Source organism: Melospiza melodia, chromosome 30, assembly GCF_035770615.1.
Source record: "Melospiza melodia melodia isolate bMelMel2 chromosome 30, bMelMel2.pri, whole genome shotgun sequence".
NCBI classification, from domain to species: domain Eukaryota; kingdom Metazoa; phylum Chordata; class Aves; order Passeriformes; family Passerellidae; genus Melospiza; species Melospiza melodia.
The window spans coordinates 137,931-158,407 of NC_086223.1; the positions used below are offsets into that span (position 1 = coordinate 137,931).

General features: G+C 58.2%; 1 protein-coding gene across 9 annotated transcripts in view; it reads left to right on the forward strand.

The window, feature by feature from the left end:
* The window catches only part of SRCIN1 (SRC kinase signaling inhibitor 1), a 57,308-nt gene that overhangs the window by 24,371 nt on the left and 12,460 nt on the right, over positions 1–20,477 (forward strand). For 8 of the 9 annotated variants that reach the window (XM_063178794.1, XM_063178795.1, XM_063178792.1 and 5 more), the window contains 7 exons: positions 8,608–8,631; positions 17,100–17,292; positions 17,722–17,920; positions 18,265–18,358; positions 18,696–19,504; positions 19,974–20,066; positions 20,181–20,227. In XM_063178794.1, the coding sequence (XP_063034864.1) occupies positions 8,608–8,631; positions 17,100–17,292; positions 17,722–17,920; positions 18,265–18,358; positions 18,696–19,504; positions 19,974–20,066; positions 20,181–20,227 (1,459 nt within the window). Of the gene's footprint in view, positions 1–8,607; positions 8,632–17,099; positions 17,293–17,362; positions 17,381–17,721; positions 17,921–18,264; positions 18,359–18,695; positions 19,505–19,973; positions 20,067–20,180; positions 20,228–20,477 lie in introns of those variants that run through there. The other variant, XM_063178800.1, reaches the window with a different exon arrangement.

Sequence of the window (20,477 nt, forward strand, 5' to 3'; positions counted from 1 at the left end):
TGCCTCCAAACCCCCAAATTTTGGGGAGGGGACAATAATTGATGGTGGCTTTGCTGTCACAATCCATATTTGGGGCGTGTCCAGGCACGGAGCGCTGCTTCCCAGTAAATAAATGGGATTTTCCCCCTATTATTACAGGGATTTAAAGACTTTCCTTTTTTTAAATAAGCAGCAGCTCTAAAAAGAAAAAAAAAGGGGAAAAAATCCAGCTGGGGTTGGCTCAGGTCTGATAAGCTGCTAAGGATTTTTATAGGTGAAGGAATGATCTGGATTTGGGAATTATCCCTTTATTCCCAAACCCAACCTGGATTTCTGGGCTTGGTTGCAGCTCATTCCCCACCCAAACACCCCAAAATCCTACCAAACTCTATTTTTTTTCCTTTTCCTCCCTTCTTTTCCTTCATTTCCCTGGCAAGCAGTAAATAATAATATGGATCCAGAAATCCTGGGAAGTTCAGGTGCCAACCTTTAAATGACATTGAGATCCAGCCCTGCCTGGAATGTTTGAAAATCACTTTGGTATTCCAGAGGAGCCTGGAAGGGATTTCAGAATCCCAGGCGTTGCTCTTTTATTGGGATTAAAAAAAAAAAAAAACAAAAAAAAAAAACAAAAACAAACAAACAAAAAAAAAAAAAACAAAAAAAGAGAGAGAGAGAGAAAAAGGAAAAAAATAATTAAAATTAAGAAAAGGAAAAAAAAAAAAAAAAAGACATTTGAGGGAGTTTGGAACACCAGAGGTGAAAAGGGACATTCCATAAATGTCAACATTCCTTCCAGCCTGGCAAAAATCTGTTGCTCCTGGGAATCCTCTGCCTTTCCTGATGGCGCCGTTGGCTCTGGGCTGTGAGGGCTGTGCAGGGGGCACAGGTGGCACCGGGCACAGGTGGCAGCAGGGTCCCGCAGGGGAGTCCTGCAGAGCCCGGGCACAGGAGGAGCCCGCTGGGTCTGTGCTGGGGAGTGATGAAGTGTGGGAATCCAGCTGTGAATCCAGCTGTGTGCGAATCCCCGTGTACATCCATGTGCACATCCCTGAATGTGTCCATGTGTGTTTCCATGAGTGTGTCCCTGTGTTATCCCTGTCCATATCCATGTCCACATCCCTCTATTTCCATGCCCATATCCATGGCCATATTCATGTCCATAAACATGGCCATATGCCTGTGTTATCCCTGTCCATATCCCTGTCCCCATCCCTGTATTTCCCTGTCCATATCCATATCCTTGTCCCCATCCCTGTCCCCGTCCCTGTCCCCATCCCTGTCCCCATCTCCGTTATTCCCCCGTTATTCCCCCGTTATTCCCCCGTTATTCCCCCGTTATTCCCCCGTTATTCCCCTGTTACATTCCCCCGTTATTTCCTCGTTATTCCCCCGTTATTCCCCCGTTATATTTCCCCGTTATTCCCTCACGTGCCCCCCCCGCAGGCCCCGCCCCCCGCGCTCTCAGCGCCCCCTGCCGGCGGCGCGGAGGGGGCGGGGCGCAGCCGCGGTTGCCATGGTGACGGCGCCGCGGGCGGGGCGGGGCGGGCCCGGCTGCGGGAGGGGCGGCGGGAGCCGAGCGGGGCCGAGCGGGGCCGAGCGGGGCCGAGCCGAGCCGAGCGGGGCCGAGCGGCGCTGCGGATCCCGACCCGCAGCGCTCACCTGCCGCAGGTACCGGGCGGGAACGCGCGGGATGGCGCGGGATGGAGCGGGCGCATCCCTCCGGGCGGTGACGGAGCCGGTGTCCGCCACCCGCTGCTGCGGTCCCCCGGCCGATTTCCCCTGCCCCAGCTGTCCTGCTGTCGCTCCTGCCCACCGCAGTGCCCCCCTCCCCAGAATTCCCACCCCGAGCTCCTGGTTCCCTGCGGCAGCCGGGGGTATCCGTACCCCGGCCCCAGACCGGGGGCAGCCCCTCCAGCGTCCCCTTTCCTTTAGCCCCCTTCTTCCCCAGCCCCCCTTTCCCTTCAGCCTCTCCCCCATTCCGGGGGTCCCCCCCGTCCCCGGTGTCGCGGGGGGAGGGGGTGGCACTTTGTGGCTGCCATCGTCCCTGCGCTGCCCTTCGGTGCTGCAGCCGGAGGGGCTCCCTGTGTCCCCTCGGGGTGCTCGGAGGGGTCGTGCAAAGCCCTGGCGGTGCCCGTGCCACCGCCCTGCGCACCCCGTGCTGTCCCACGGCCGCTCCGCGTTGTCACGCATGCCCCGGGAGGGACATCGGTTCCCTGTGCCCCCCTCGGGCAGCGGAGCGGGCAGATGGCGGCCGGGGCACGGCGCTCCTGCCGCCCGCAGCCCACCTGGCCCAGCGTCCTTCCCGCGGGCTGCGCCCAAAGCGGAGCCCTGCGGCGGCAGGAAAGGTTTGACCTCACCTCCAAACCCCTCCGAGAGGCGGCACACGGCCCTGGCACCTCAGGGTGCCCGCCTGGGCTGGGTTTGGGGACGGGCAGGTTTGGGGGTACCGGGGCGCTCGGTGGGGACGGGGAGCGCCGGCTGAGGTGACGCGGGAGGCGGCAGCGTGGCGGCGGAGGGGACGCGGGGTCCCTCGGGGCTCTCCCCGCGGTGTCATCTTGGTCTCCAGAGGTGGAGAGTGACGGGAGGCGCTGGGAAGCGCTGAAATGGAGGAGCGCGGCTGCCGGGAGTAACACGAGCGCTGTGTGCGTGTCCCTGGGACTGCACCGGAGCCGGCCCTATCGATTCCCTCATTCCACCCCCCCGCCAGCGATTCCCGGCTCGTTCCAGCAGGGCTGGCTGGGAATGGGGGCTCTGGAATCAGGCGGAACTCCGCGGGGCACCCCACTTCTCCTTGTTTGGGGTTTTTATGGAAGTGGTCTTTTTACCCGGGAAGTGGGTGAAAACCAGGTTGGGGACAATGATGACAGCTCCGGGGGGCCAGAATGGGTTCGTGGGAGTCGGGCAGGGAGGTGCCCACCAGGAATTGGAGGGGGGATGCTCCCCTTGGCACGGCGGTGCTCCCCCTGGAAGCGCTGTGAGCATTGCTGTTCTCCCCGGCACACTGGGGCAGCGTGAACGTGCCCATGCCTCCATCCGTCCATGCATCCATCCATCCATCCGTCCATGCATCCATCCATCCATGGATCCATCTCTCCATGGATCCATCTCTCCATGGATCCGTTCCTCCATCCATCCCTCCATCCATCCATCCCTCCATCCATCCCTCCATCCATCCCTCCATCCATCCCTCCATCCATCCCTCCATCCATCCATCCATCCATCCATCCATCCATCCATCCATCCATCCATCCATCCATCCATCCATCCCTCCCCTGAAGTTTCCCGCCGTTCCCAGCCCGAATTTCTCTCCTTCCCCCGTGATCCCGGGGCCGGTGCCGAGCCGGTGCCGCCGTGTCGGGGGGGCTTTTCGGGGAGGGGACGCCCGAGCCCTGCAGCAGCCGGAGCGGCGGCTCCGCTGTCCCTGCGGCTCCGCGAGGGGATGGAGGAAGGGCAGGGCGGGCTCCGGCGGCGGCTGCGTGCCGGAGTGTTCCTCACCCCCGTCTCTGCCGGGAACGGGGGTGCTCAGCCCCCTCCGCGCTGCCGCGACCCCCTCGGGGACCCCCCCTCCAGGCTGCTGTGACCCCCCCCCTTCCCAGGGGACCCCATCCCTTGTCCTTGGCGTTTCTCAAGGATTTATCCGTCTTTGCGGGTGTGGGGGTGCGGGATGAACCGGGGGGGGTCCCCCGGAGCTGCCGGGGTCGGACGCGGTGCGGAGCGCGGCGGGAGCGGAGCCGCTTTACCTTGCGCGTCCCTATTGTGTTTGGTCCACCTACGCCGTGCCGTTGCCATGACCACCGTGCCATCTGATCTGCCCAGCTCCTGCCAGCTGCCCCTGCCCTGCCCTGCCCCGAAAGCTCCGCGGTGCCGCCCCAGGGCCGCCCTGACCCCGCCGCGGGGCTCGGGCAGCGATGGATCCGCGCCCCCGCTCCGCTGGCGAGGGTGCGCGGAGAGCGGAATGCGGCCCCGCGGCACCTGCGGCGGGCGCGGGGCTGACCTTGGCCGGGGCTGCTGCAGGAGGGAGATTTTGGAGCCCCAGCATGGCTGCTCCTCGGCACAGCACGTCCTGATGCACTGCTCCGAGCCGGCGCTGCGGATTCGCGGCTTCGCACCGGCAGAGGAGGGGGCTGGAGCCGGGCCGGGGGGGAAAAGCGCCCCTCGGGCTCCGGTGTCACCTGCGCTGTCCCCAGGGGCCGCGGAGGAGGTCAGGGCTGTGATTAACGCTGATGGGCTCGGGCAGGAGGAGGTGCGGGGGCAGGTGGAGGGGCCTGGAGGGGAAAATTGGAGCTGAGGGGTCTGTGGGGGAATTCTGATGTTGAGTCGCCGCGACAGGCGGCGGTGGCATCTCTGATGTCGCCTCGATGGCCGTCAGAGCCCTCTCTGGGTGGAGGGGCAGCAGAGCCCAAGGCTCTGCCTGAAAGGGGAGAGCAGAACCTCGTGGTGGGCTCTGGGAGGTGCCCAGGTGTGACGGGGATGAGCCCCGGCCCTCCCGCATCCCCTCCTGTCCCCGCTGTCCCCTCCCCGGTCACGTTTGAGAGGTCCCTGCAATAACTGTGACACCTCAGGTGACAAAATCTGCAGCCCCCGCTCTGTCTGGTCACTGTTTGCATTCTTCTCCCTGTCTTGTCATGCTGCTATTTCCACTTTAGTTCACTTTCGCTGGCGCTGAAAAGCATTAAAAAAAAAAAAAAAAAAAAAAAAAAACCAAAACCCAAACAAAACCAAAAAAACCAACAACCAAAAAACTTTAATAAGCAGAAACAGATTAAATTCACTCGGCTGTTATTTTTCAAGGAGATTTTTGTTTGTCAAGACGCGGTGCCTGAGGGTGGGGGACTCGATCGGAAGCTGGAACTCCTGGAAATGAGTTAATTAAAAAGCCGATGAAGCTGCCTCTGTCCTCCCTGGGAGTGCAGCGTGCCGGGGCGGCGGCTGCCGCTGCTGCCCTTTCGAGAGGGACACGGTCGTGCCTCGTTAATCACCAGCAGATTTGTGATTTAATTGCCATTCAGGGGAAGTCCCCCTCGGTCAAGGCGCTGACTCACTTGGATTTCATTTCATTTACCTCCCGTCTCCTCCTGGGACAGCCGCAACCATTTAATTTATTTTATTTTTTCAAACTTTAATCCCAAAATATTCCTGATTACATCACTCCAGCCCTGCTTTCCTGCCTGTCTGTGTGTCCATCCCTCCGAGGGCTCGCGGCAGCATCTCCGCCCTCCTCCCGGCGCTTTGGGGACCCTGAGCTCCTCGTTATTCCCTCGTTTGGCAGCACCGCGGACATGACTCTCATTGTAATTATAAATCACAGCCTCTGTAATTCCCCGCACCTTTTGCAGGGTTGCTGCTGCAAGGAGCCGCCTGCTTTATGGCTCGGAACGCCGCTGTCGCTTCCAATCCTCTCCTGGCCCATTATCTCCCTTTGATGCTTTTGAAGAGCCAGCGAAATGTTAATTCCAGCTCGGCCCTCTCCTCTCCTCCCCCCTCTTTGGGCAAATCCAGCCTGGAAGGGGCTGTCAGGTGATGCCTCAGTTTCAGTTTTTGTACTTTTTTGGGTTCTGTGCTGCTTTAGTCTGTGGGCCTGGGCCCCATGTTATGGGATGGTGAGCTCTGTGCACAGAGCAGGGAGACAAAACAAGTCCTGCTCCAGCTGGGCACCAAGGACAAATGATCCACATCTCAGCCCAAGAGCACAAACACCGTGGGCTGGAGAGGAAAACAAGGATGGGACTGCCTGGGCTAAAGCTGGAATTGAGCAATGAACTGCAAGATGCCAATGGAGCAGAACTTGTGAAAGTGAGAGACCTGTCATGCATTTTGGGACCATTTTGTTCATTTTTGGTTCATTTTGGGACCATTTTGGTCCATCGTGGTGTAGCCCTGGCTGGGCTCTTGTGCTGCCCAAGGTGGATCCACGGAGGAGATCCTTTTCATAAATCCCTGCTTTATTCTGTAACTCCATCCAGCCTCTGCTCCAGCTCAGCCTTCCCAAGGCATCACAGGGACCTGGACACTGCCCTGGGCTTGTCCCCACTCTGTCCCCAGGTTTTGGAGGGCTGGGGTGAGGCCTTATCCAGCCTGACCTAGAGCAGAGGCCAGAGTTACAGAATAAAGCAGGGTTTTGTTAAAAGGATCTCCTCAATGGGTCCACCTTGGGCAGCGCAAGAGCCCAGCCAGGGCTGCACCAAGGTGAACGAAAACGGTCACAAAATGGTCACAAAATGAACACAAATGGTCACAGGGTCTGTCACTTTGATAAGTTCTGCTCCATTTGCATCTTGCAGTTCATTGTCCAATTCCAGCTTTAACCCACCCAGTCCCATCCTTCTTGTTTTTCTCCCTCCAGCCCATGTTGTTTGTGCTCTTGGGCTGAGATTTGGATCATTTGTCCGTGGTCCCCAGCTAGAGAAGGAATTTTGTGTCCCTGATGTGTGCAGAGCTCACCACTGCATAATATGGGGCTCAGAACTCCACGCTAAAGCGCACAGATTCTAAAAATTATAAAAACTAAAACCTGAGCGATGTGGCTGTGCTGACCCTCCCAGGGCTTCACCCTCTGTGGTTTTGGACATTTGGGGTGGGCAGAGGACGGGCAGCGCGGGCGCTGGGGTGGCAGCAGTGCCAGCGGGGACAGATGGAGCCGCAAAGTGCCACGAGGTGCCGGGCACAGCCCGCCTGGCGCTGCCACCAGCGCCAGATTGTCAGCCCTGGATGGCCCTGGAGCCCAGCAGGGGATGGGCAGCGTGTCCCTGTCCCCCTGGGCAGTGCCACATCCCCAGGGCTGCCAGGGAAAGGTATAGATACGCATTATAATATTATACATATTGTGTTATAGTACATGTTATAATATTGGCTTTCCACAAATATTAAATTATTTTAAAATATTAAATTTTTAAAAATACTCTAAAACATTTAAAAATATAAAAATATTTAAACATCTAAATTTTAAAAAATACTTAAAATATTTAAAAATATAAAATACAATAAATATATAACATATAAATATATATGTTATAAATATATTAGTTATTATATATTATTTTATGCATAAAAGTATATATAATAAATATGCAACAAGGTAATACAATAGAAATAAATATATTTAAATTGTTTTTAAAAAAAATATATAAAATGTTTCCAAAATAGCAAATGTGCTCTTGGCTGAATGCCAATCTTTGCTTTATTGTCTTTATCTCTTATTGTCCTTTATTAAACTTTTGAATTGTTACAAGAGGGTTAGAAAACAGGGTTAAACCCCTGTTTTTCCCAGTTGGATCCTCTGAGCTGGGATAGGGATGGGTGCTGTGCCACCCTGTGCCCACAGGTCACGGTGCCCACCCCAAATGGTGCCAGAACATTCTGGATTTGGCTGTGATTTATGGGCTCGGTGAGGAGCTTGTCCAGTCATCCTGAAATAATAAATAAAATCCACACTGTCATCCCAAAATAATAAATAAAACTCACAGCCGGCGCTGGTAGCAGATAGCATCAGCAATATCAGGAGAGGGAAAATTACTGAGGGTCCTTGAGAGAAAAATGAGGAGAGAGAGGGAGAGAGGGAAAAGTTGGGGAAGGGAAAAAGGGAAAAGCTGGGGAGGGAAAAAGAGAAAAGTTGGGGAAGGGAAAAGTCAGGAGACCCATCATTTTCACGGTGATTTCTCCTTCCAGACAGGTGGATCCCACCCATTGTCCCTGGATCCCATTCCTTCTCCCTTGATCCCATTACTTGTCCCTAAATCCAGTTCCTTGTCCCTGGATCCCACCCCTTGATCCCATCCCTTGTCCCTAAATCCCATTCCTTGTCCCTTGATCCCACCCCTTGTTCCTGGATCCCACCTTCCCTAAATCCCATTCCTTGTACCTAAATCCCACTCCTCACCCCTGGACCCACCTTCCCTCCTGCAGGGGGTTGGACGGCGCTGGGAACAGCCTGGAATATCGGGATCCCTTTGGAATAAAAACACTTTTCAATCCCTTCCCACCCGAACTCTTCCAGAACTCCGCAGTCCCCCTGCCCCTGGCACCCTCCAGGACCCCAGGCTCCCATCCCATCCCATCCCATCCCATCCCATCCCATCCCATCCCATCCCATCCCATCCCATCCCATCCCATCCCATCCCATCCCATCCCATCCCATCCCATCCCATCCCATGGATCCCATCCCAGCCCGGGAAGGGGAGCTCGGGAGCGGTGCCAGCTCCTGTCACCGGCGGTGCCACATCGCTGTGACAGCGGCGACACCAGCACAGGGAGGGGGCGGGCACAGCCGGGCAGGGCTGGAAAATCTCGTGGAAAATGAACATTGTTGTGACTTCCAGCGCCGCGGCAGTGCCAGGAGGGGCTGGGCGCACCAGTGACACCAGTAGCCATGCTGGGCTGCTGTGCCAACCCCTTTTCCCTCCTTTCTCACCCCAATTTGCTTCAATCCTCACCCCCTGCTTGCTCCCTGAAACTCCAGCCACCCTTTGGGAGGGGCAGGAACCAGAGCAGGTTTAAATCCGAGCTCAGAGATTCTCAAAGGGAAAAACCAAAAGTCAAACCAAGAATCTTAATGGTATTTTTTTTTGTTGTTGTTTGTGTGTGTGTGTGTGTGTGTTTTCTTCTGTTTTATCTTCTTTTTGTTGTTAGCAACCCAACTACTGGAGCTTTAAGGTCAGTATTTCGGATTTTTCCTGCTTTCTCTCTGAAATGCATGTGCTTGGCTGTGGGTCTGGAGAGGGGTGGGAGCCCGGGGTGGGATTTTTTTGGATGAGGATTCCTGAGCTGGAGTCGTTTGGTCTCAGCTGAGCTGAAGCTGAAAGTGGTGAGGGGGAATTTTGGGGTTTGGGGCGAGCAGTGAGTTGTTCTGTGAGGCCTCGTTCTGGGCGCTCACCCCACGGCCAAATCCTGCTGCTCTGGAGTTATTTCTGAGACAGAATTCTGGGAAAAGGATGGGAAAAGGCCGGTTCTGGATGGGATTGGAAGCTCAGAGTGGCTGCTCCCAGCAGGGATACAGGGATTGCTCTGGTTTCCATCCTCCTCCTCTTCCTCCTCGCCCAGGGACTCCCTGGCTGCCCTTCAAGGTCGCTGCCTTGCCGGGTGACCTTGGCGCGTTGTCCCCGGTGGATTTGCTCTTCCCATGGAAAAAAACCCAAAAAACCCAGGGAATGTGGGGCCGGGAAATGCGGGACACGAAAATTTGTCCCGAGTTTTCATTCCCGGAGTGAAACGGGGGTGGAGCCGCGGCTCCGGGAGGTTCAGCCGGCCTCTGCTCCATCCCACGGGGCATTCCCTGCACTGCCAGGGGAGGGAAGGCGCGAAATCCTCACTTTTTTAATCTTTTTGCCGGATTTTTTATCTTTTACCACGATATTTTTGCGACTAAGAAATAAGAATATAAGAAATACAACAGGGCTGAACTTTAGGACCTTCCTGGCGCTTTGAGGGGAGGGAAGGCAAAAAATCCTCACTTTTAAAATATTTTCCCGATTTTTTGCGCCCTTCTCCCGGGATGTGCCCTCGATCTGCCACCCCCGTGCCACTGTCACCTCTGTGCCACTGTCACGCTGCTGCCAGCCCAGGCTCCAGGCAGATTCCCGATTCTCCAGGACACCCCAGTCTGTCTCCAGGACATCCCCCTCTGTCTCCAATACATCCTAATCCTCCCCGCACTTTTCCATCCCCTCATTCCCGCCCTCCCTGCCCGAAAATCCCGGCCGGGGCCATCCCAAAGGCTCGCAGTGTTTTTGGGGACATCCAGGGCCACATCCAAGGGGGAAAATCCCGCTGGGAAGTTCAGTGGAGAGGCCCGGGGGCTCCCGCCGCGCTGATGCGAGGGGTGGGGTGGAATTTGGATTCCCGGAGGAACGGGAAGATCCAAAGGCTTGGCAGAGCTCCTTTGGAGCCGGGACTTTAAAGGAACATCAAAGGCAGCCGAGTAAAAGATGCAGAAGGGCAAAAACCGGCGGGGGACACACAAAGGACGCGTTTGTCTTTAAAACAAGAGTCAGGAGCGGCTTTATGCGCACCGCGCTCCCGCTCCGGCCTCGGGGCCGCGGCCGCGGCTTCCCGGGAGCCCCGCGCCTCCTGCGGGAAGCCATTTCCACCTCGGCGGCGCTCGGCCAGCCGCAGTGAGAGGCAGGAGATGAGTATTTACTCGCAGGAGATGAGCAAATAGCAGGCAGCGAGTCCTGGGCTGCTCTAATCCCGCTGCTCCCTCCGGCCCCGGCTCGGCCGCGCTCCCGGGGGCCGCGGGTGGGTTGTTGCCAGTGGTTGTTCCCGGCGGGTTGTTCCCAATGGTTGTTCCCGGTGGTTGTTCCCAGTGGTTGTTCCCGGTGGTTGTTCCCAATGGTTGTTCCCAGTTCCCAGGGGTTGTTCCCGGTGGTTGTTCCTGGTGGGTTGTTCCCAATGGTTGTTCCCGGTGGTTGTTCCCAGGGGTTGTTCCCGGTGGGTTTTTCCCGGTGGGTTGTTCCCGGCGGTTGTTCCCAATGGTTGTTGCCGGTGGTTGTCCCGGTGGGTTGTTGCCAGTGGTTGTTGCCGGTGGTTGTTCCCTGTGATTGTTCCTGGCGGGTTGTTCCTGGTGGGTTGTTCCCTGCGGTTGTTCCCGGTGGTTGTTCCTGGCGGTTGTTCCCGGTGGTTGTTCCCAGTGGTTGTTCCTGGTGGTTTGTTCCTGGTGGTTTGTTCCCGGTGGTTTTTCCCGGTGGTTGTTCCCAATGGTTGTTCTCCGTGGGTTGTTGCCGGTGGTTGTTGCCGGTGGTTGTTCCTGGTGGTTGTTCCTGGTGGGTTGTTCCCGGCGGTTGTTCCCGGTGGTTGTTTCCAATGGTTGTTCCCGGTGGTTGTTCCCGGTGGGAAGGGGGATTTGGGGTGGGTAAACAGTGGATTTGAGGCTGCTCCGACCTCCTCGCTGTGGTTTTTGGGGTCCTCGCTGGTTTTGCGGCATCGCCGGGAGATGCTGCCCGTTGTTGTCCATCGATCCCGGGGCTGTCGATATTTATGGATGGGTTGGGTTGGAAAAGCGATTAAAGCTCTCCTGATCCCACCCTCTGCCACCGGCGGGGGTGGCGCCCACCCCACCAGGGTGCTGGGAATGGGAGAGGCATCCTCAGCGCAGGAACGGGGAAACTGAGGCACGGCGGGAATGGACGGGGTTGGGGAAGGTGTGGGGCGAGCAGCAGCGTCAATATTCATGAGGCTGCAGAGGATCCAGGCTTTTAAATATTCATCAGCACGCGGAGCCTCTGCTGCCAGCAGGAAAATCGGGGAGAGGGGACGAGCAGCCCCCCTTCTTCCTTTCCTTTTTATTTTCCTTTTTCCTTTCATTTGCTTTTCTTTTTTTCCTTTCCCTTTTCCTTTCCTTTTCCTTTTTCCTCTTTCCCTTTTCCCTTTTCCCTCTCCCCGCTCCCCTTTTCCTTTTCCCTTTCCCCTTTCCCCTTTTCCCTTTCCCCTCTCTCCTTTCCCCTTTCCCCCTCTCCCTCTGCAGGGACAGAGGGGTGGCTTTACCTCAGGGACATCCAAGTGCTGTCACCCGCAGAGTGCCGGGGGTTTCTGGGGTTGGGAATGGCCCATCCCGGAGCCCATCCCAGGGCAGGGAGTCCCGCTCACTCCGGAGGGGGCGGCCCCTTCCTTTAGTCAAGGGGTCCGGTTTAAAAACCCTAATCCGATTTGAACGCTAATCCTGTTAACATTGAGATCGGGATTAATTCTGCCTTAATCGGGATAATCCTGACAAAATGTTCAGCATTAGACCTGGGATGAGTTATTGCTGCCGGCAGCGGCAACGATTTTAATTTGGGGGCGGGGGGAGAGGGCAGGGGGCTGGGAGGGCGGCGCTGGAGAGGCCACAACCCCTTGGATGGGGGAGACTCCTGAAAAAACCCTTTGGATGGTGCCCGAAGCACCCTGGGCCTCTCATTCCTTCCACTCCTGCCCAAATTTCCTCCAGTTTTCCCCATTTTTCCTCCCAGCTGGGCATCTCTCGGCTCCTCCGCCTCCAGCGGCAGGAGCTGGGATGTTGGAATTCCTTCCCGAACGGAATCCATCGCTCCTGGCTGGTGCAGCTGAGCGAAAAGGCGGAGCGGAGGGGTTGGGTTTCACCGGCCGGGATCAGGTGTCCGAGCGGGGCGGCACCACAGCCGGGAATGTCGGGCACTGGGGGAGGATAGCCAGGCTCGGGATGCTGGATTCCCCTTGGGAATGCTGGGTTCTGCTCAAGGATGGCATATTCCAGCTGGGAATGCTGAGTTCTGCTCAGGGATGCTCCATTCCAATTGGGAATTATAGTTTCTCATCAGGGATGCTGGTTTTTGGTCAGGGATGTCAGTGTTTGTTTGAGGACACTGCATCCCAGTTGGGAAAGCCGGGTTCTGGTCAGGGATGTTCTATTCCAGTTGGGAATGCTGGGTTCTGGCCATGGATGCTCTGTTTGAATTGGAATGATGGTTTATCATCAGGGATGCTGGTTTCTGGTCAGGGATGTTCTATTCCAATCGGGTATGCCCAGCCCATGGATCCTTTCCCATGGATCCCTTCCCATCCCATCCCATCCCATCCCATCCCATCCCATCCCATCCCATCCCATCCCATCCCATCCCATCCCATCCCATCCCATGGATCCCACCCCACAGATCCCACCCCACCCCACAGATCCATCCCAGGGCTCAGCACCAGATGGGGTCTGGGCGGGACTCCAGGATTAAGGATGAGAGGGGGATCAGCAGGGATTAATCCCGATCCGTGTCCAGCCAGGGGCTGGAGCCTCGGTAAATAACCGTGCCCAGGGCGGTGCCAGCTGTGCCAGCTGTTTTCCAGGGATTTCAGGGCTCCCTGGCCTTTATCCCCATCCTGCCGAGGAGCTGCAGAGGGCAAGGAGCCGCCAGGACCTGCCCGGACCCGCCAGAACCTGCCCGGACCCGCCAGAACCCGCCAGGGCCATGCCCGGCCGCGCTCCGGAGCACCCTCGGAGCCCATGGGGCGCGATCTGGGGGGCTCTGGGGGCTCCTGGAGGGCGCGGCCCCCACCCCGGAGCTGCCCAGCCCAGCCCGGGAGGCTCCTCCCGGTGACGGGAGGGGAGGGGAGGCTGAGCCCGGGGACAGGCGCCGCCGGTGGCACTGGGACAGCGAGGGTTTGTCCATCCCAGGTCGGTTTTGGGGCTGGTCTCGGCGGCTTTGGGGTGCGAGGGGGTGCGGAGCTCGGGATGGGGTGGGAATTGCAGCTCTGAGCGTCCCGGGGGCGTCAGACGGGGACGGAGCCGCTTCTCCTCCTGCTGTCCCAGTCATGACCTGGAGGCCCCTCGGGTGCGGGATGCACGGAGGCGTCGGGCAGGACCCGTTTTTCCCTCGGGAGGGGTCGGGCAGGACCCGTTTTTCCCTCGGGAGGGCTCGGGCACAGCCCTGGGAGCCTGTGGGGCTGGGACAAACCCGGTGTCCCCTCCCCGAGGCCCCTGTCAGGGCCGCAGGGTGGAAATCTGCAGCTGTGGGGTCGCTCCGGGTGCTGTTGGGAGCAGCTGCTCCATCCCGGGGCAGGATTCCTTCCCCACGCATTTTTCCCTTGGTTTTTCGGTTTTTTTTTTCCCCTCCTATCTGCTTTGAAGTGACCTGCGGGAGGTTCAGGGCTGCTCCTGTCACCTCTGTCCCCCTCCTGACCCCTCTCCCCCTCTCCATCCAAGCAGCTCCACCGCTTTTCCCCATCCCAAGGGGCGACCCCGCTCCTTTCACGGATTCCCAAAAATCCGCCGGGTCCTTTGATCCTTCCCTGATCCTCTCCGAGCATTCCGCCCTCCCAGCTGGGCCGGGGAATGTGGAGGATGAGGATGAGGGTGAGGCAGGAATGAGGAGCATCCTTATCTCCAGGCAGAGATAATGGAGCTGCTTCCGCAGGGATGATCGGGGCTTTTTAGGAGCTCAAAGAATCCCTTGATTGTGGCTTTTTTTAGCTCTGGGGAGACAAAAGATTAAAAAAAAAAAAAAATCCGACATTAAAAAACTCCCTCCATTTCCCATCCCACCGTTTTTATATGAAACTACCGGGGACGGGGGAGGGGATGGGGACATTCCTGGCCCTGCTGGAATTGGGGATTTTTCCCATTTCCTCCTCCAGAGGGGTTTTTTGGGGTCGGTTTTCCCCGGGACCATCACCACGAGGGCACTGCCAGGGGTCCAAGCTTTGCTCCATCGGGATTCCCTCGGCTCGGGAGGCTCCCGGGGGGTTTCATCCGAGCAGGTTTAATCCCGGGGGGAAGTTCTGGGCATCCCCAGCTCGGTGCCCTTTGCCCAGCCCCCTCTGCCCCGAAATTCCTCATTTTTCCCGGCGCAGCCTCCCCGTGGCCTTGAGCCGCTTTTGTTGTGGCTGCGCTCCCTCGCTGCCGTTCCGAGCGCTCCCCGCTGGAATTCCCGCAGGGACCAGCCGGGAATTCCAGGATGCAGCTCCAGGATCGCCGCTCTGGGGCTGGCTCGGCAGGAAATGGGTCATTTCCCAGCTGGGGACAGGAGCAGGGGGGCGATGTCCCCTCCCTCCCTCCCTCCCTCCCTTCCCCGCCACCCGCCGGGTGGGCTCGGATCCCGCAGGGAATTTTCTCAGGGAATTTGGGGCTGCAGAAGCCCCTGGGGAGGGGTTTGGGTGTGGATAAAAGGGTCACATGTGGGGCAAGACAGAGAAATGGCGGGGAGAATAAGGTTTTTATGGCCACGCTGGGTGTTTTAGGGTGGTCTTTGGGGTTTATCCTGAGCCTTTCCCAGCTGGGAGATGCCCCCTGCATGCCCTGGTGGGCCAGGGGTGGCAGGGGACATCCAGACTGGCACACCTGGCACCCTGAGGGAAGGCTCAGGACCTCCCAAAACATCTGGAATTCCACAGGGCTGGGCAAAGCTGCACCGAGGTGCCACCCTTGGGGTGACCATGGGCAGGTACCCCCCGGCCTGGGGGGTTCTGTTCCCATTGGTGAGGGTTCTGTGCCCATCTCGGGGGTTTCTGTGCCCATTTGGGACGGCCCCGTGCCCACAGGGGTGCCCTGAGTTTCGGGAAGGGGGGCAGGAGTGGCTCTGCCCCGGTGCCGGTGACAGTTTTGGGGGTTGGGGACAGCACATTGTGCAGAGCATCAGGGCAGAACGGTCCCTTCCGGGCTAAAAACCCATTAACTCCCATCTCGCCTGCCTTGGTTGGGGTTTTTTTGTGGTTTGACTGATTCCATGAATTATCCACAGCGGGGAGGCTCCGGTGCCCGGGGGCAGCTGCAGGGCCGGGAGGGGGCTGGGCTCACCTGGGCCAGGGAAATGTTCCTGTCACCCCCCCCGGGGGTGGGTGGATGGATGCAGGGATGGATGGATGGATGGATGGATGGATGGATGGATGGATGGATGGATGGATGGATGGATGGAGGGATGGATTTAGGTGAGATCCCAGAGAACGGGAAAAGGGCAGGGATGGGGGGTGTTGGGCTCACCTGGGACAGGGAAGGTGTCTCTGACACCCCCGGGGGTGGGGATGGGGGGCATTTGGGGTGGGGAGTGGAAAGGATGGATGCAGGGACGGATTTAGAGCAGGGTGAGATCCCAGAGAACAGGAACAGGACAGGGGAAGGATCCGGGAAGGCAGAGCCAGGCAGAGCTGCAGCCCTGGCTCGCATCCCCACCAGGAGCTTCCCTAAGGATCCATCCCGGGCTGGGATCTGTGTCAGCACCACCCCAAAGCCCGAGCAGGGTGCCCAGAAACCACAACCTTGAGGGCAGGGAGCCCCCAAATCCCCCTTTTCCACCCCAAAATCCCCCTTTTCCACCCCAAAACCACCCCCGTGAGGGGTCAGAGCTGCGTCCCACGGCCCCGGGGATGGGAGCAAGGAATGTTTCCCTCCATCCCTGCATCCCTTCCTGGCTGTGAGGCTCTGCCAGGGCTCTTTGTGCTCCAACAACAACAACCCAGCCCAGCAGTCAATTTTCCAGCAATTAACTACGGGCGAGAACATTTCAAGTCCTCCCAAACCCCGCCTCGTAGGATTAATTAAATCTTCCAATTAATGTCTCATTTAAATGGCGATGATGGCTGTTATCATTTCATATTGATTTCTTTCTTTTTTTTTTCTTTTTTTCCCCATCTTAAAATAGAGCCGTTGTCCCTTTCCAGTGCCGCCTTTTCCACACCCTGGGAGCTGTTTGTTCCCTCTGTTGGCTTTGCCAACCTTCAACAAGTGTCTGGAAAATCCAGGCTTGGGTTTTTGGGGTTGTTAACACACAGCAGTGCTGGGAATGGCCACAAATTTGGGGCTATTTGTGGACATTTGTGGGTATTTGTGGATATTTGGGATATTTCTGGATATTTGTAGATATTTGTGGATATTTGGAGATATTGGGGATATTTGGGATATTGGAAAATCCACATTTTCCATATCCTTGGTGGGAACTTTCTGGCAGCAGGCTCCTGTGAAATGGGGATCCTGGAAAATGAAATCCTCCTGGCTCCCAGAGCCATAAACCTTCCCAGTGCTTTGCTTCCACAAGGATCTGGGCATTTAGGATTCCCAGGAGTAGAGTAATGGATGTGTAACCTCGGGGAGCAGCCAAGGTTATTCCAGCACTCGGCTCTGACAGCCTCGGCTCCTTCCTGCAGAGTTAAATTCCAGGCTTTAATTCCAGGGTTAAATTCCAGGGGTTTGCCGGTGTGGGAGCCCAGAGGCACCGGGATGGAGCTGGGAAGGTTTATCCTGGAGCAGGGTGGCATTGGGAATGGGGTCTGTGCTGGGAGCAGGACGTGGAGCTGGGGTGGAACACGTCAGAGCCTGAGCTGGGGAGGGAATGTGGGATGGAGTATCCCTGGATGAGGATGGATCATCCTTGGATATGGGATGGAACATCTCTGGATGTGGATGGAGGATCCCTAGATTCGGGATGGAGCCCCCTGGGTTTGGGATGGAGCCCCCTGGATGCGGCCCAGCCCCACCCTCAGGCACAGGGAGGGATTTTTGGGGGTGTCCCAGGGGTTGCACTCGCCGACCTTCGTGTCTCCCTCCCATCCCAGGACATTCCATGTTCCCATCACCAGCTTCTCCATCCCGGCACCCCATTCCCGAGGAAAAGCAGGACCAGCCTCACCAGGGCTGCTGGGCCACCCATCCCTGTCCCCCCTGACCTGTCCCCGTCCCTGTCCCGTTGCAGACCAGGAGCTCCCGGCACTCCCAGGGCTCCCAGCCTGGCCTGGCCGACCAAGCCAAGCTCTCCTTCGCCTCGGCCGAGTCCCTGGAGACCATGTCGGAGGCGGAGCTGCCGCTGGCCTTCAACAGGATGAACCGGTTCCGGCAGAGCCTGCCCCTGTCCCGCTCGGCCAGCCAGACCAAGCTGCGCTCCCCAGGTACCCCTGGAGACCCCAAAACCCCCGTGGTGGAGGGTGGGGCTGGTCTCCATCTGCCCAAAATTCCAGACCAAGCTGCGCTCCCCAGGTACCCCTGGAGACCCCAAAACCTCCACGGTGGAGGGTGGGGCTGGTCTCCATCTGCCCAAAATTCCAGACCAAGCTGCTCTTGGCCAGAAGTTCCCCATGTCATTTTTTTGGGTGCCCCAGAGCTCTCTAGGAACACCTTCCTTCACCAGGGCGAGGCTGGGTGGCCAAACATTTCCCAACCCATTTTTTTGGTTGCCCTGGACCCTTCCACCTTCACCAGGGCACTGTTTGGTGTCCAGAGCTCCCCTAACCCCTTTTTATTGGCTGGGAAGACCCTGTGAGCTCTGTGGAGAAGGAGCGTGGTCAGAGCTGACTCTGGCGTGCCCCCTGTGCTCCCAGGGGTGCTGTTCCTGCAGTTTGGGGACGAGACGAGGCGCGTGCACATCACGCACGAGATCAGCAGCATGGACACCCTGCACGCCCTCATCGTGCACATGTTCCCGCAGAAGCTCACCATGGGCATGCTCAAGTCCCCCAACACCGCCATCCTCATCAAGGACGAGTCCCGCAACGTCTTCTACGAGCTGGAGGATGTCCGGTGAGCAGGGAGGGATCAGATCCCACCCCGGGCTGGTTTCCTGTCCTTTAAATCCATCACAAACTGGGAAATCTGTGGGATTGTCCTGGTTTGAAAAGTCAGGTGTCCGCTAAGGAAGGCAGGAGTTTCCCTTAAAATGGAAAATGTCAACCCCCCCCCCCTCCAGATTGTTATAATTTTAAAATTAAAACGTTCTCAGGCAAACTGCCGCACCTCTAAGAGGTAATAGAACACACTCTTATCTTACAACCCAGGAGAGGGATGAAGGGAAAAGGGGGTGGTGGGCGCAGTGCTGGGGTTTTGAGGGGTCTGTCCAGGTGTTCAGGCTCTGCCTCTGCTTCCAGAGACATCCAGGACAGAAGCATCATTAAAATCTACCGGAAAGAGCCGCTCTACGCCTCGTTCCCAGCCTCACACATCACCAACGGCGACCTGAGGGTGAGAGGGGACACGGGGACAGCCCGGGGGGTGGCAGGGCCTGGTGGAGTGGGAGCAGTAGGGAGAGAAAGCAGCAGAGATTGGGAATTGGGACCTGTGTGTGGTTGGGATCCATCCTGCCTGCTGCCAGCGCTGGGTGGGAGCTGACAGCGAGGTGGTAAATATGGTATGTAGGGAATTAAATCATGGGGATAATTCATTAGGATAAATCATCAGGATAAATCAGCCCGCTGCTGGCTGGGAATCACAGAATCACAGAATCACCAGTCCTTGGTGGGGTGGAGGGCCCAGCAGGATGGGGCTCACTCTGTGCTGACCCCCACACCCCATTCCACAGCGGGACATGGTCTACACCTCCCGGGAATCCTCCCCCACCCGCCGGCTCAACAACATCTCCCCAGCCTCCCACCTGGCTTCGGGCTCCCCGCCGCCCGTGCTGCAGTCCTCGTCGCCGTCGCGCTCCCGCATGTCCTACAGCGGCGGCCGCCCGCCCTCGTACGCCGGCAGCCCCGTGCACCACGGCGAGCGCCTGTCCAGCCTGCCCCCCGCCCAGGGCGTGTCCCCCAGCCCCAGCGCCATCCTGGAGCGCCGCGACGTCAAACCCGACGAGGACCTGGCGGGCAAGAACGTGGTGCTGGTGAAGAACGAGGGGCTCTACGCGGACCCCTATGGGATGGTGCACGAGGGCCGGCTCAGCATCACCTCCACACAGTCGCTGGCGGGCATGGGGGACCCCTTTGGCTACTCGGGGGGGCTCTACAAGCGGGGCTCGGTGCGGTCGCTCAGCACCTACTCGGCGGCCGCGCTGCAGACGGAGCTGGAGGACAGTTTGTACAAGCCCAACGCGCCCATCTACAGCGACACGTACGGCCCCGGGCTGGGCTTCCGCATGCCGCCCTCGTCCCCGCAGAAGATGGTGGAGCCCGGGCAGAGCCCGCACAGCCCCTACTCGGGCCCGCCCAGCCGCTCCTCGCCCGTCCGTCAGTCCTTCCGCAAGGATTCCTGCTCCTCCGTCTTCATGGACAGCCCCGTGGGCAAAACGCGCAACCCCAGCTCATCCGGGCCCCCCGAGCTGTTCCCTGGCCCTGCAGAGCGGCCGCTCTCGGGCTTCGGATCGCCCGGACCGGCCAAGGACACGGAGACCAGGTGAGAGAAGGTGTGGCGTGCTTGCACCTGGGGTGCTCCGGACTGTTCTGGATTTGTGATTGGACCTGGGATGCTCCAGGATGTGTTTGCACCCGGGGTGCTCCAGGTCTTCCTGGATTTGTGTTTGCACCTGGGATGTTCCAGGTTTTCCGTTGCCTTTGGATTTGGGATCCCCGGTGGGTTTGGGCTTTGCTACAGGGGGATTTTGTATGGACCAGAGGGGGAGGAGGAGTAGATGGGAAGGAGGAGGAGGAGCAGAGGAAGGTGCTGCCCTGTCCCCGCTGCGGTGCCGGGATGGGGAATCGGGCAGCACAGACAGGGAATGAGGAGCGTGGCTGCAGCTGGTGACAGCCGTGTCCCCAGCTCCCGGGTGGCACGGACGGGCTGTGAGCAGGGCCAGGAGCAGCCGGGGGGTGGCCGTGGTGGCAGACACAGCCCGTGACCCATCTCCGTCCCTTTCCCGGCGCAGGGAGCGGATGGAGGCCATGGAGAAGCAGATCGCCAGCCTGACGGGGCTGGTGCAGAGCGCGCTGCTCCGCGGCTCCGAGGCCGAGACCCCCAGGTGAGGGCAGCTCTGGGACCCCGGGGGCCAGGATGTCCCTCCTGGGGGGTTTGTCCCCCTCCCAGGGGACGCCAAATCCACCCACACTCAGCCCCCTCCTCTCTTTGGTTTCAGTGAGAAGACAGAAGCCACCACCAACGGCGGGACCCCCCCATCAGCGTGTGAGTGACCCCCAGCCCTGCAGGACCCCCGTGGGTGTCCCAGAGTGGGCTCTGCAGCCCCTCATGTGCTGGTGATGCCTTTTTCAGGCTTACCTAAAACCAGAGTTAAGAGAATTAAAGTTAATCTATTTAATGAAGGGCCTCCAGGTACGTTAAGGGCAGACAAAACCTCCCCAAGGGGCTACACCCAAAATGGAAGATGGTCACGAGTTTTTCAGACAATTATAAGTTTGGTCCACCTATGCATCAA